Genomic DNA, 12595 nt, shown 5'->3' with positions numbered 1-12595 from the left:
GCAGTGACCCACACAGTGGATTCACATTTGAAACCATCTACTGGATTCATAGCCTGGCCCTGTACCCAGTTGGCCATAACTCAACTTTTGTACAAAATCTTCAGTGTCCTTGACTGTGGTGACAAACACAGCACCTCTCTTATATGGTCAAGACCATCAGCCAGGTCAGCTACTTGGCATAATACCAGGGCTTGGTCACCTTTCGGGGGACTGGTAGCTGCTGTCCTCACCTGAGATGTAGAAACAAGCATGGAACAAAGAAGTGACTCAGGTTGGTGGTGCAGAGACAGGGCAGGGCTTGGCCAGTGACAGTCCCGGGTTCTTGGGGTCCTACATGCCAGCTAGGTGGTCCCAGCGGCCTTCCCCACCCACTGGAGAGGAGAGCGGCTGAGAGGTGGGGACCCCTCAGCCAGAACCACGAGGCCTCCACAGCAGAATGTTTCCACTTTATTGTCTGTAAACTCTTCTTTGGTAAACAAGAAGACAAGAAACCCAAGAGAAGGGAGCACGCACGAAAGGAAGGCAAGGAGAGCGCAGAGGCCCTCCGCAACAGGAGCTCCGACGACAGCTACACCATTAGCAGGGAGGTGGGTGGAGCCGCAAGTCTGGGTGGGCGCGGCACCGGGAAAGGCAAGGGCAGCGAGGGGGCGAGGGGCGAGCGCACTCTGTTGGACCGAGAAGCCTAAATCATACAGCGAATGAGCTCATGCATCAAGGCGAAGAGAACTAGGGAAGCTCCCCCTGCCCGCACCCGCCTTCCATGCAGGTGGTGATCCACCGGGCAGAGCGCTCGGCCAGGCCAGGGTCGGGCTGGAGGCAGGCTCAAAGGAGGCCCCTCAGCCGCCCAGCCTCCATCTCTCCTCTCCTGCTCTGCAGGCTGGTGTGTGCAGGTTGCAGGGACGGGGGGAGGGGCGCTCACGATCTCTGGGTCTGGGGAGCAGTATCAGGGCAGCCAGGGCAGGGTTTGGGGGAGGTGGAGAAGCAGCCCCTGCCTCCCCTTTACATGGGGGGCTCGCTGCAGAGCACAATCTCCAGGTCCTTTCGGTAGAGCTTCCCCGCCTCGGCCAAGGACATGACGCTCTTTCTGTAGTTGGTGAGTTGTTGGATATTCATTTCCTAGGAGAAGGAGGGAGAGGGTGAGAGCAGGCTCCGTGGATGGACCCACCCAAGAAGCCCTCCTGTACATTCATAAACACGCTGGCCTGAACATTTCTTCCCATCCCAGGGCAAATGGCTCAGAGGGACACAAACCCTGGGCTTTGGGCCAGACAGACCTGGGTTAAAACCCTCTGGCTCACTGGCTGCATTCCTTTGGGGACTTTAGTCAGCCTCTGAGACTGGGCTGCCTCACCTGTGAAATGGGTGCCTCATGAGGGAGGAGTGAATGTGAATACTTGGTACAGAATCTGTGCCAAACACTCCCCAAAAGGGTAGCTATTAGATGCCAGTTATCTGGGCATAACTTGTGCATGTTCCTCCATCTCACAGGGCTGCATTTACTCAGACCCAATCAGGTTCCCACAGGTGATGGAGGGATGGCCAGGAAAGCTGCCTGGTCTATTCCAGGTCTCCTGGACTATAATTCTCGAAGCCTCTCCCACATCTCTTCCACAGACAAAACTCACCAGCCCATTTCTTGTTCACTGGCTTCTTGTGGGCCCCTAAGGTGATTCACGAACATACACTCAGAAGATGGAGGCCAAAATTAAACAATACTGACACCTGAGATGCCTTATGTTGAATATATGCTGTATAATAATTGCTTTGAATACAAACAGCTAATGGGTGTGAACTATAGCAAGGTCACCATCAACACTGAAAATATCACTTACACCCTACTTCCCCTTCCTCCCTTCTACCCCTTTCTTCCTTATCCTACCTCCCTTCTCTTTCTGGTATTTTTCTCCTTTAGTATTAAAAACATTGTCAGATACATTTTTTAAAAATACCCCTCTCTCCATTCTGCTATAAGAAAACTGAGGCATAAAGACTAGGACACTCACTAAAAGGTTGGACCAACTTGTCATAAATATCCTTAGTCAATCCTCTGAGCCTGAAGTCTATCTAATTATTTACCTGGGTCACCTGTCCTCGATCACCTCTTTTTTTTTCAGTTTCCAAAGGTCAGTCTTTTTCATTGTTGTTTAGGGACATCCCCCCACACAACTGATTTCTTGTACCACCACCTAGTCCATGAGTACTTCACAAGCATTTCTAGTCTCTCCTAAAGTTGTAAAGTCCCAGGGAATGTCAGAGCACTGGAGTGTGCCTGGGCTATCCGCCACTCAGGAACCAAGGAAGGGACCCTGCACATCAACCCCACACATGAGAAAACTCCCATGGTGAAATGTGGCAGGGGAGAGACTTAGTGTCTCCAAGTTTCACTTGAAACTGGAAAGATGTTAGTTGCCATGGCCTTAGGTGTGCTAAGAAATATTGAAGTTCCATCCCATCAGCCTGTCCCTTTAGGAGCCTCCAACATTAATCAACTGGGAAGCCTTATCATCGTCCCTGCAGGCACCGTCAAAATGGAACTGGATTCGCCATGTGAGCTCACCAAAAATGGCCTTTCCCTTTCCATCTCAGGTGCTGTTATTTAGTCATGCCGCTCACTCTATTGATTCATTCCCTCAATCCCCAGGTGCCAAATCTGGGGCCTGGTCCAGGTGGAAGTCTCTCAGGTAAACAGTTTCATTAATATCCTGTTCTATAACCTTCAGAGTTGTTTCTGAATCCCAATACCTGAATCTTTGCCTTGGTTCTGTATGTGGGGTCAATCTGTGCAGGCTTATGCATGGTTCCTAGTCAAGCAAAAGCCTAGTGAGTTGATGGCCAGGAAATTCAGGTCACTCTGAGATTTAATGCATGCCTCAGGGTTTATCAACCTCAGGTGTCAGACAGGGCCTTATGAAGAATAATTATGCCCCATTAATTCAATTATAAAGACATTTTCCATTAAGGTGCCAACATTCCTTGGACCTGTAGGGGTGCATAATTTTCTACTGGGTTATGGAGCCAGGAAAATTTTTTTCAGTTCAAATACCTAGTGAGGACTTCCTTCTACCTAGGAAGTCTTTGATTACTTATGTTTTCTGCCTCTTTCTAAAAGCACTTGGAGGTAATGTATGTGTGTGTGAGTGCACACACACATACACAAAATATAGGATGAAATAAATGAAGGATGATATTCAAGATGAAGACAAAGAGATCAGAAAGCACTTGGAAAGAGAGACAGATAGACTCAAAGGCTGCAGAAAATTTTTTTCCCTGAAATTAAGCATTAAATTTAGCTCTTGCTTGGCAGCCAAGGCAGTCAGACAACTCAAGGAATTATAGAGCTTTCAACGTCTAATTAAGGAAAGCAGCAAAACCATTTGCTCTGTGAAAGACATTTTCCAGGAGGTGAAGAAAGATGATTGCAAAGGCCCAGTCTCCTGGATGCAGTTCCATCTGATCCCTCCACCAGGGCACCAGGGTAAGCCCACTGGGGTCCCTGGAGGGTGCCCAAGAGCCAATCCCAGGCAAAAGAGCGAACTTCACTTCTCAGTCTTTTCTTTGAGACAAACTCCTTGATAGGGATTCCTTTTAACCCCTTTCCCAGCTCCAGATTCCTCAGTGAATCAATTCAGAATAGCTGCTCTTTACCCCCGTGGCCCCTGCCCTCCAAAATCTCTATATTGAAAGTCTTTTTTGTGGGCGATTTGGTTAACACTGCCACAAGCTGGGCTGTGTCAAAACTGTCATTGCCTTGTAATCATTAGCGAGAGCCCACAGGTGGAAGCAAACCCTAGCGTCCATAAATAAGGAATGGGCAGATGAAATGTAGCTTCCACATGCAAGGCAAAGTTATTCATCTTTAAAAAGGAAGGAGATTCTGACTTACTACAGCACGGATGAACCTCGAGACATGACACTGAGTGAAATAAGTGAGTCACAGAGAGATTGCTTGACCCCCCTTCTATGAGGTACCTACTGAGGCTAAATCACTCTCCCCACGCAGGGCACCTGGCCCCGGCCTCTGGCTCACTTGCTCACCTTCTTGTTCTTCTCATACAGATCCTTCAAGAGGGCATCCAACTCATTCTCATCAATGTAGCCGCTTCCATCCTGCAGGTGGCAGCAGAGAGTCAGCTCGGAGCTCTGAAACCCAGGCCCCTGCCTCCCAACCTTGCCTTTTGCTTCCTCCACCTCTGACCCATTCCAGGGAGCCCTGAGGGCCTATCCCTTCCTGTTACTTTGTGCAAAAGAGGTGTTCAGACCGTGTAATGATAGAATAACGTGTCACTTCGGTCCACCAGTCAATGCAGGAACTGGAAAGTTCAGTACAAGCCTTTTCTCAGGGTGTTTTTCCATTGCATTGAAAATATAAATGAAGTTCCAGAAGCATCTAATTAGCTCCTTGACTCTGGGGCTATTTCAAGTCAACTTCCTAGACTGGGTATGTAGCTTAATGGCAGAGCACTTGCCTACCATGGGCACGGGCCTGGGTTCCATCCTAGGCACTGCAAACATAAATAGTCTACCTCCAGCCCTTTGGTTATGGATAAGACCATTAGAGTCACATGGCGTGGGGTGGGGGGTGTGTATGGGGGGTCATCACACTCCCAGCACTGACTCTAATGTAACCAACTGGCTCTGGCACCAATGTGATCACACTTAGCTGCATCAGTCTCCTCTACTAATTATTCTTTGCTGCTCTTTAAAGAAGCCAAACCCTTGGGCTCCATAGGTCATGGATAGAGGGTGACACTTGTCTAATCACAGAGCAGAAGATGCTGCAGGAAGGAACGGCATGGCCTAGTGCCCCTCTGGAGAGCTGATCTCTTCCCACAAGAAGTTGAAGTTGATCTCTTCCCACATGAAGTTGAGCCTTCCCGGCCAGGGCTTCTGGGGGGAGGGGGTGGTGTCCTGATTTTCTTCCTGTGTGGACTTGCTTCTCTCACCTTGTCATAGAATGTGAAGATGGCGTTGAACTCCTCTGAGGTCAGCTTCATGCCCTGTAAGGACCAAGGTATAAAGACAGAAGCCAAAGTGCTGGAGGGTGTGAACGTGAGCATGTAGGTGAGGTGTGAGGTGGGCAGTGGATTGGGGCAAAGGAGGGTGGGAGGCCCTGGAGCTCAGAGAGGTGAGGGAAAGGGAGGAAAGGAAGAAAAGCAAAGTGACTCTTTTACCTGAAACTTAAGCAGAAAGTTTTCCTGGACAGGCAAGAGTCTGCAAAGAAAATGTCAGAGCAGAGATTAGGAGATGGAGCACAGGGAAGGGTCATCCATGCAGCTGGGGGCTGTTGGGACTGCAAGTGCAGCAGTGGAAATCATCTCTGAGCACTTTATAATTAGGGGTTGGTGAAAAATGAGAGCAGGAGAGGGACAAAGTGAGTTTTGGCTTTGTCTTGGGCTTCTTGACACCTGGACCTGCCACTTCTCCCGCCCATTCTTCTTACAGGAGTCTTGTTCAAGATGATACCCGTGGTGAGGGCAGGCACTTACCGGGACATTTCAGAGAGGCCCAGTTTGCCATCCCCATTCAAGTCAAACATCCGTAGCTGTTGGGGACAGAAAGAGGTGTGGGTGTTATTTGTTTTGACCTTCTCTCACATGGGGCCTTGACCTGCCACCTCTGTCCGCTTAAGGGGAAAAGGAGGAAGACTGAGTGTGCTCAGGCCTCCTCTCAGGTCACCTGGAGGCCAGGGACCAACACAGTCTCCATCAGTCACTGGATGAGACAGCAGGGTCTTGGTTCCTGCTCTTCGCTCCCCTTCTCAGGAAGAGGGTTGGTGGTGGCATTGCAGGCCAGCACAAAGGCCCAACCTCTCCAGGTTTATCCTCTCCTGGGCTGCAAAGCAGGGAAACAGATTCTCCGCCCGCTTCACCCCACCAGCTCACACTGGCCCAGGACTCAGCCTAGTAGGGACCTTGAAGGATATGTGGGGCCATGAACTCACATCCCTGTTGCCAGCTGCCACTATGAGTTGCTTCACCCAGGCTGGAAGAATCAGCAAAGACCCTGCACACCAGGACCCCAGTGGCTTGCACCCCTGGGAGGAGGGACCCTTCTATTCACTCACTATGGTTTGGGTGTATTCCTGGAGCTTGGGTTCATCGTATGGCCGGTTGGCCTTCTTCAGCAGGTCTGACAGGAATCCCTGGAACACAGAAGGCCTCGTCAGAGCTTGACTCACTCATTCAGTCCCTCATTCATTTACTTATGTGTTCATTCAGGCAGTTGCCATTGCTTTCTGAGGTCTACCACTTATGTAGCTTATGTCCCTCATAATTTCTTAATCCCTTAACACCTGTGCAGTGAACTTAAAGACCTTAGGTGGCTTCTGGCTATAGCAATAGGAATAGGAATTTGGGGGCGGATGTGCAAGCCAGAAGGCCAGTCTTCTGCAATTGCCTCAGGATGCTTGTCCTAGGCACTAGGGTGCAGAGGAGTAGGGTTGGTTGAACTCTGTGGCCCTGCAGCTCCACATTACAGAATTTACAGGGCTTCTCTGAACAAGTCCAACAATCCAGTCCAGGCTTGAATATTCCTAAGCATACCATGAATCCAAGCTCCTCATCCAACGTCTCCTCCCTTTCCAGGTTCCTTAAACCCATGGTCACTTGGCCTCTGTCTCATTCTCCACACCCTCCATACCTTCCACAGGGCTCATCCTACCTTGAGCTCATTGGCTTCGATGTAGCCACTTCTATCTGTGTCATACTTCCGCCAAGCCTGCAAGAGGAATGTCAGCCTGTTCATAAAGACGTAGCATAATCTGCATGCCTCCTTCCATTCTCCTTAATGGGCCAGGCAGGGTCTTACTGAAGAATATTAGAGCAGAATGGGGACATGGGGGTGGTCTAGCCCAGTTACAGAGAAAGAAATGAGGGGAAGTGTCTTGGTCAAGTTCACACAGAGAAGGAGGAAAATGGCTTGAACAAGGCCACCCTTCTCTAACTTAATGCAGGCCTGGATCCTTTTCTGGATCAATGTGTAACCAGTGTGGATGTTTTCTAAGGAGTTAAACCAAGTAGCTTCTACCAGGGCTAGAATGGGGATCTAATGGATCTTAGTTTTGTTCTGGGACTATGGAGGTATCATTTTTCTGCTCTGAAGGCTTCTCATACCAGGTGAGGGCTAGAGGGAAGGAGAAGAACCCCCCAGCAGGGGAAGGAACGGGCTTAGGTTACTCTTTGTTATGCTCCCTCCTCCATCCCTCCACCACACAGCCGTGTGTCTGATGGTGAAGCAGAATTGGTAATCAGTTTCTTTTGTATTACTAAAGTCACTCCCCTACCTTCTGATAAAAACAAAACAAACCATCCTTTTAAAATAGGAAACCACCTATCAATCCATATGGTTCAGGGAGATTGACCTCATCTCCACAAGTGGGCACGTGACAAATGCCTGCCCAATCAGATGCCTCTCTGGATGGATCCCATCCCATACTGGTTGTGGGTTCTGATCTGAGTCCCAATTTGGTGCATGTATTGGAACCAGGGCACAGTTTTCTGAGCACAGAAACTGTATTCTTCAGAGAGGTGGCAGTTTCGGTGGGCAACATGGGATTGACCACCTCCTCTGTTCTGTCCACTGGAGCAGGAGCAGACATTACACAGGAGAAACAAATATAGTTGCCATGGTTTTTAAGATGTTCACAAGTTCTTCACCTTCCTTCCAAAGGTAGAACCTAATTCTCTTCCTCTGGATGTGGACTTGATTCAGTGACTCACCTCTAATGAATAGAATATGGCAGAGATGAGAGTGTATGACTTCTGAGACTAGGCCATAAAAGGTTGATATGGTGGCTTCCTTCTCGCTTGCTCTTGGGTCACTTGCTCTGGAGGAAACCAGCTGTTGTGTCATGAGGACATTCGGCACTATAGAAAGGCCCATGCAGTAAATAACCAAGCCTTCTGTCAACAGCCAGAAAGGAACTGAGGCCTCTGGCCAACACATGGTTCTCATGTGAGAGAACCACTGTGGAGATGCCCTATTTCCTAACCCCAGTCAAGTCTTCAGGAGACAGCAGCACAGCTGACATCCTGACCAGGAGTTTGTGAGTGACTCCGGGTCAGAGCCACCCAGCTAAGTTGTCCCTAAATTCCCAACCGTAGAAACTGTGATATAATAAATGTTTATTTAAGGCTGATAAGTTTTGGGGGAAAATTTGTTACACAGCAAATGACTAATACAATATCCTACGAAAATACAGTCCTGTATGCAAATGCAGGGAAACCCCAGCCTTTTCCCCAAGCCCTCTCTCTGGTGGAGATGAGTGTGAATGCCTTGGGGTGGGAGTGCAGGGCAGGAGAGGCTGCTACTCATGTCTGGCAAAGAGGTCAGAGAGCTCTGTTCCCCTGAATCTTGGGATTATTTTGGTGCCTTGGATTTCTTATTTCTTAGATTTTTCTCTCAAGTTTTGTTCTCTTGACTTTTCTTCCTTTTATCCCCCATTGGCTCCAAACTGCACACCGAACACCAGCTAGACTTGGTTTTCTGACAGCCAGCAAGCACCAATCCTGTTCCCTGAATTTTGTCTCTGGCTTCCCCCATTTCTCCACACACGCTCCCCATGTTAACAGGAGTGTTTGAGTTCATGGATAATTTATTTCTTTTACATCAAACATGGCAGTATGATTTTCATGGTGCATTAGCACCAGGGCTCAGGAAATTTGGTCCTGATTTTTCAAAGTTATGAGACATGAGCAAATTTCAGCAAAAGAGTCAATATACTGTAGACAACTTTGGTAGATGGTATTTGATGAGGCAAATGTTTTTTTCTCCGGAGAAAAAATACCTTATATTCCACCAAAACATGCCTGCCTGTGCCCAGAAAACCCACCCTTGAGAAGGCACTAAGAAATATGTGCGGGTTTCCAAGTATGACTTCACCAACCACCTGCAGGTATTTAGAGCATTAGAATCCAGCTCTCAAGTGGAGTCTTGACTGAGAAAGGAGGCAGACACTCTCCAAGATGCTGAAAAGGCAGGTAACCTGCAGGGACCCCAATCCTCCACAGGCTGCTTTTCTGATTGATCCTGTCAGCAGGCCTGACCCTCCTCCCTGGGCCCACCCTCACTGCAGCTGGCTCTGGGCTCTCACTCTCCTCTTCCCCACCAGCACACCATGCCCATCAAGGTGTCCTTATTCTCTTCTCATTTGAGGAAAAAAGTTCAAGAAACCAGGCTTTGTAAAAATCTCAAAGAAGTCCTGAGGTGTCCCTAAAATTAGAAGTCAAAATGTGGTGCTGAGGACAAGGTTTTCAGGACTCTGAAGGGATCATTTCATGCTTCTGGCTGATAAAAACAGAAGGAATGGATACTCCAGAAGGTACCATAGGAGGCTGGTACATAGGAGGGTGGGGTCTCAGGAGGTGCGGTGCTGGAGGGTGCTTGTTCTACAGTTATGCTGGGGCTTAGGAGGATAAAAGCGTGTAAGAATATGGAATCATGCCAACCACACAGAGAGAAAATGCTAATTTTGAGAGAGAGAGAGAGAGAGAGAGAGAGAGAGAGAGAGAGAGAGAGAGAGAGAGAGAGAGAGAGGGATGCTTTTTGTTCCTCTGTTAGCATCTCTGCCCCCTGAAAGCTATCTTCATCCCTATCCAGACCATAGATGAAGAGGTCAATTTTTGTCTGCTTCTTTACAGGGAAAGGAGGGCTCAGACACATTTTTCTGTGAACAGAAAAATGAACACTCATAAAAAGAGCACCCCCCCCAAAATTACAAGAATAAGCTATACTTCTCCCCCAGAAAGTCAAGAGAACAACCAAGACAGACTCCAGAATGTCAATTACCAGCTTATGGAATCTTTCCGTCTCAGAAAAACTGGAGAAAATCCTTTAAAGCACCATAAAATTAAACCCATATCTGATGCTTAGGCAAACTGCTCTTAAAAAACGACTCTTCCACCCTGATAATTGGTCCTTTCTAACTGACTTTGTATCCTTGAGGAGAGGTCACCCCTGTATGGGTTTCTGGGCTGGCTCTGCCCACACATGGGGAGGGGGTTACTGGTGACTGGGGATGGATTTAACCTAGTGAATGGCCACTGAGTCATGTTGAAGGCAGTCATTAAAAATCAGGGCACATAGTTTTCATGGTGGGTACGGGTTGGGTTTCACTCTGAGAGACATACTCTCTGAATGGCTTGGATGCAGAGTCCCAGAAAAATAGCAAAAAAAAAAAAAAAAAAAAAAAAAATTATTGGTAATTTGCTGGATATCAGGATTAGTAATATGGATTGAACCATCCAGAACTTCCAATTTTTGCATGTCAAAAAAAAAAAAAAAAACCAGTTCAATATCAGTAATGTTATATGGTTAAATCTATCTATTAAACGTTATTCAAAAGACATCTGAGTTTTGATGTCAAAAGTGTGGATGTGAAGATATCAAAGAATTCTTATTGTAAAGGGCATTACCCAGTTTTAAGGGGGATGCTCAAGCCCAGACTGCAGTCAAAGATCAAATCCAGAAGACCCTGGAAACTAGAGTTCTCACTGGGGATTTCCAGCTTTAGACCAGCACCTAAGTCTATCCTTCCCAAACCTGCTCCTTGGAACTCTGACTTCATGGGACAAGAATGTTAGTGGTGCTGGGAGGAGCTGGAGCCAACAGTCTTCACTGCAGTTTCCCATGTCATTTGCAAATGCCACCACAAATCCCCAAAGGGGAGATGCAGGGACACAGCATGCCCAATTGTCTTTGACCCAAACTTTCATCTTGATCCCCAAACTTTCATAGGCACATGCCACCCAGGCAATCTTATTAAAAATGTCAGTTCTGATTCAGCGGGGCAGGGAGTCTGTCCCTCTGACAGGCACCCAGGTGGTACTGATGCTGCAGGGCCAGGCCACGCACCACACCCTGAGTGGCAGAGTTCTAAGGCCTTTAGCATCTCCCAGGGACCACCCCTAAGCATGAATGTGGGCCTGGCTTTGAACCCAGGAGGAAGGCTGGTCCCAATGCACGGGGAGAAGGTCTCACCTCCATAAACTCAGCGCTGGAGCCCACGTGCTGCCTGAAGCACAGAAGGAAATTCTCTTCGGTTGGCAGGATCTGCGCCAGCTGGAGACACACAGAGAGAGCAACACCAACATTAAAGAGGGACCTCAGGGAGTGAAGTAGACTTTACCATAGGAAGGGTGGAAGGGACCAGTGGAGGGGCAGTGTGGAGGCCACATTTTTGCTGCCTTCCTGGAGAACAGGGGCTGACAGCCCTTCAAAGGGGGAGAAGATTGTTCTGAGAAGTGCTTCTGGGACAGACAGGAAGTGATAACAAGCTAGCACCCAGAGCCTGTGCAGTAGCGTACGCCTGTAACCCCAGTTACGCAGGAGGATTGCAAGTTTGAGGCCAGCCTCAGCAACTTAGTGAGAGACTGTCTCAAAAAATAAAAAAGGACTGGGGATGTATCTCAGTGGTAAGGCATCCCTGGCTTCAGTCTCCAGTACCTGAAAGAAGGAATGAATGAAGACAAGCACCCAGACTCAAAAGAATACTCGGTAGATGACCCCAGGTATATAAAACTCTAAAGAATTCAAACTAATCTAGGTAGATTGGTGGTTGCCTGGGGTGAGATGGCCTGCTTCAGGTAGGAGGAACATTTGGAGGTGACAGAATGAGTTGTCTCTTGATCGACTGTGATGATGATTTCATAGTCTAAGATCTAAACTCAAGAATTTTTATGCTCTAAATGGATGCAATTTGTTGTATGTGTAATACAAAGCTTCTTCCCGTCCTTTCCGTTGCATCACACCTACCTTGTCAGTCTGAAAGCTGCTCTCCCCGCCCTTTCCGGTGCAGCCATTTTCCCCGCCTCCCAACTACTTGTCAGTCTGTGAACATCCTAGCTAGCTATTGGTTCATCAGTCAGCTTGCAAGTATCCTTCTCTGTCATTGGTCCCCTGATAGCCCAGCGGAATTCAACTGCTTCAGGGTAGCTACCCCGCCAGCTTTTCTCTTGCTTTCTCTCCCCCTGACTCACTTTCTTTCTCCTCCTCGCTTTTCCACTCTCTCTAGCACTCGCCCTTTCTCTTTCCTTTCTCTTTTCCTCTCATTTACCCTGCAGGGAGACACTCTGTTTGCTTAATAAACTCCCTTATGTGATTTCCCATGTCCGGCATGGTTTTCATGGGATTTCTTACAGTATGTAAAATAATACCTCAACAGTTTGATTCTCAAAAATTGCAAGTACCGTTCATGCAGCAAACACTGATGGCTGCCCACCAGCTGGCCTTCCCCCTTCTGCTCCTCTGTCCACTAGCAAATCATCTAAGTTAGATAAATGTGATTAATTCCATTCCCCTTGCCTGTGATTGGCTCATGGGTAGGCATGTGACCCAGTTCTGACCAATAAAATGTGAGGGGGGACTGCTGAGGGGACTGGGAAGGGCTTCCTTGCACCTAAGAGGGGCCCTCTCTGCTGGACATGGTGGTATCTGGATGTGGTACCTGGAACTGCTGCAGCTATCTTGCTACCCGGAAGGAGTTTTGGAGGCAGAGAGCAGAACCAAGGGAACTGCAGAGAAGCAGAGCTGGAGGCCTGGCCTCCTTCACCTCGCACCAACCCTGCCAGTGGCCTTTCTCATGAGGAGCCTCACTTGG

The 12595-nt window shown here is 48.3% G+C and overlaps 1 protein-coding gene across 1 annotated transcript in view; it reads right to left on the bottom strand.

The window, feature by feature from the left end:
• Positions 1 to 434: 434 nt before the first annotated feature.
• Positions 435 to 12595, bottom strand: part of CALB2 (calbindin 2) — a 28198-nt gene continuing 16037 nt past the window's right edge. Inside the window, exons 4-11 of the mRNA XM_079116813.1 lie at positions 10978 to 11058; positions 6661 to 6717; positions 6065 to 6142; positions 5487 to 5542; positions 5172 to 5211; positions 4944 to 4997; positions 4036 to 4107; positions 435 to 1116 (exon numbers count right to left, since the gene is read on the bottom strand). Coding sequence (XP_078972939.1) covers positions 1000 to 1116; positions 4036 to 4107; positions 4944 to 4997; positions 5172 to 5211; positions 5487 to 5542; positions 6065 to 6142; positions 6661 to 6717; positions 10978 to 11058 — 555 coding nt within the window. The 3' untranslated portion in view covers positions 435 to 999. The remainder of the gene's footprint in view (positions 1117 to 4035; positions 4108 to 4943; positions 4998 to 5171; positions 5212 to 5486; positions 5543 to 6064; positions 6143 to 6660; positions 6718 to 10977; positions 11059 to 12595) is intronic.

The sequence above is a fragment of the Sciurus vulgaris genome (genome assembly GCF_902686455.1).
Source record: "Sciurus vulgaris genome assembly, chromosome: 17".
Classification (NCBI taxonomy): domain Eukaryota; kingdom Metazoa; phylum Chordata; class Mammalia; order Rodentia; family Sciuridae; genus Sciurus; species Sciurus vulgaris.
The sequence above is the reverse complement of the archived record's forward strand: the minus strand, read 5'-3'. Positions and strand labels throughout refer to the sequence as shown.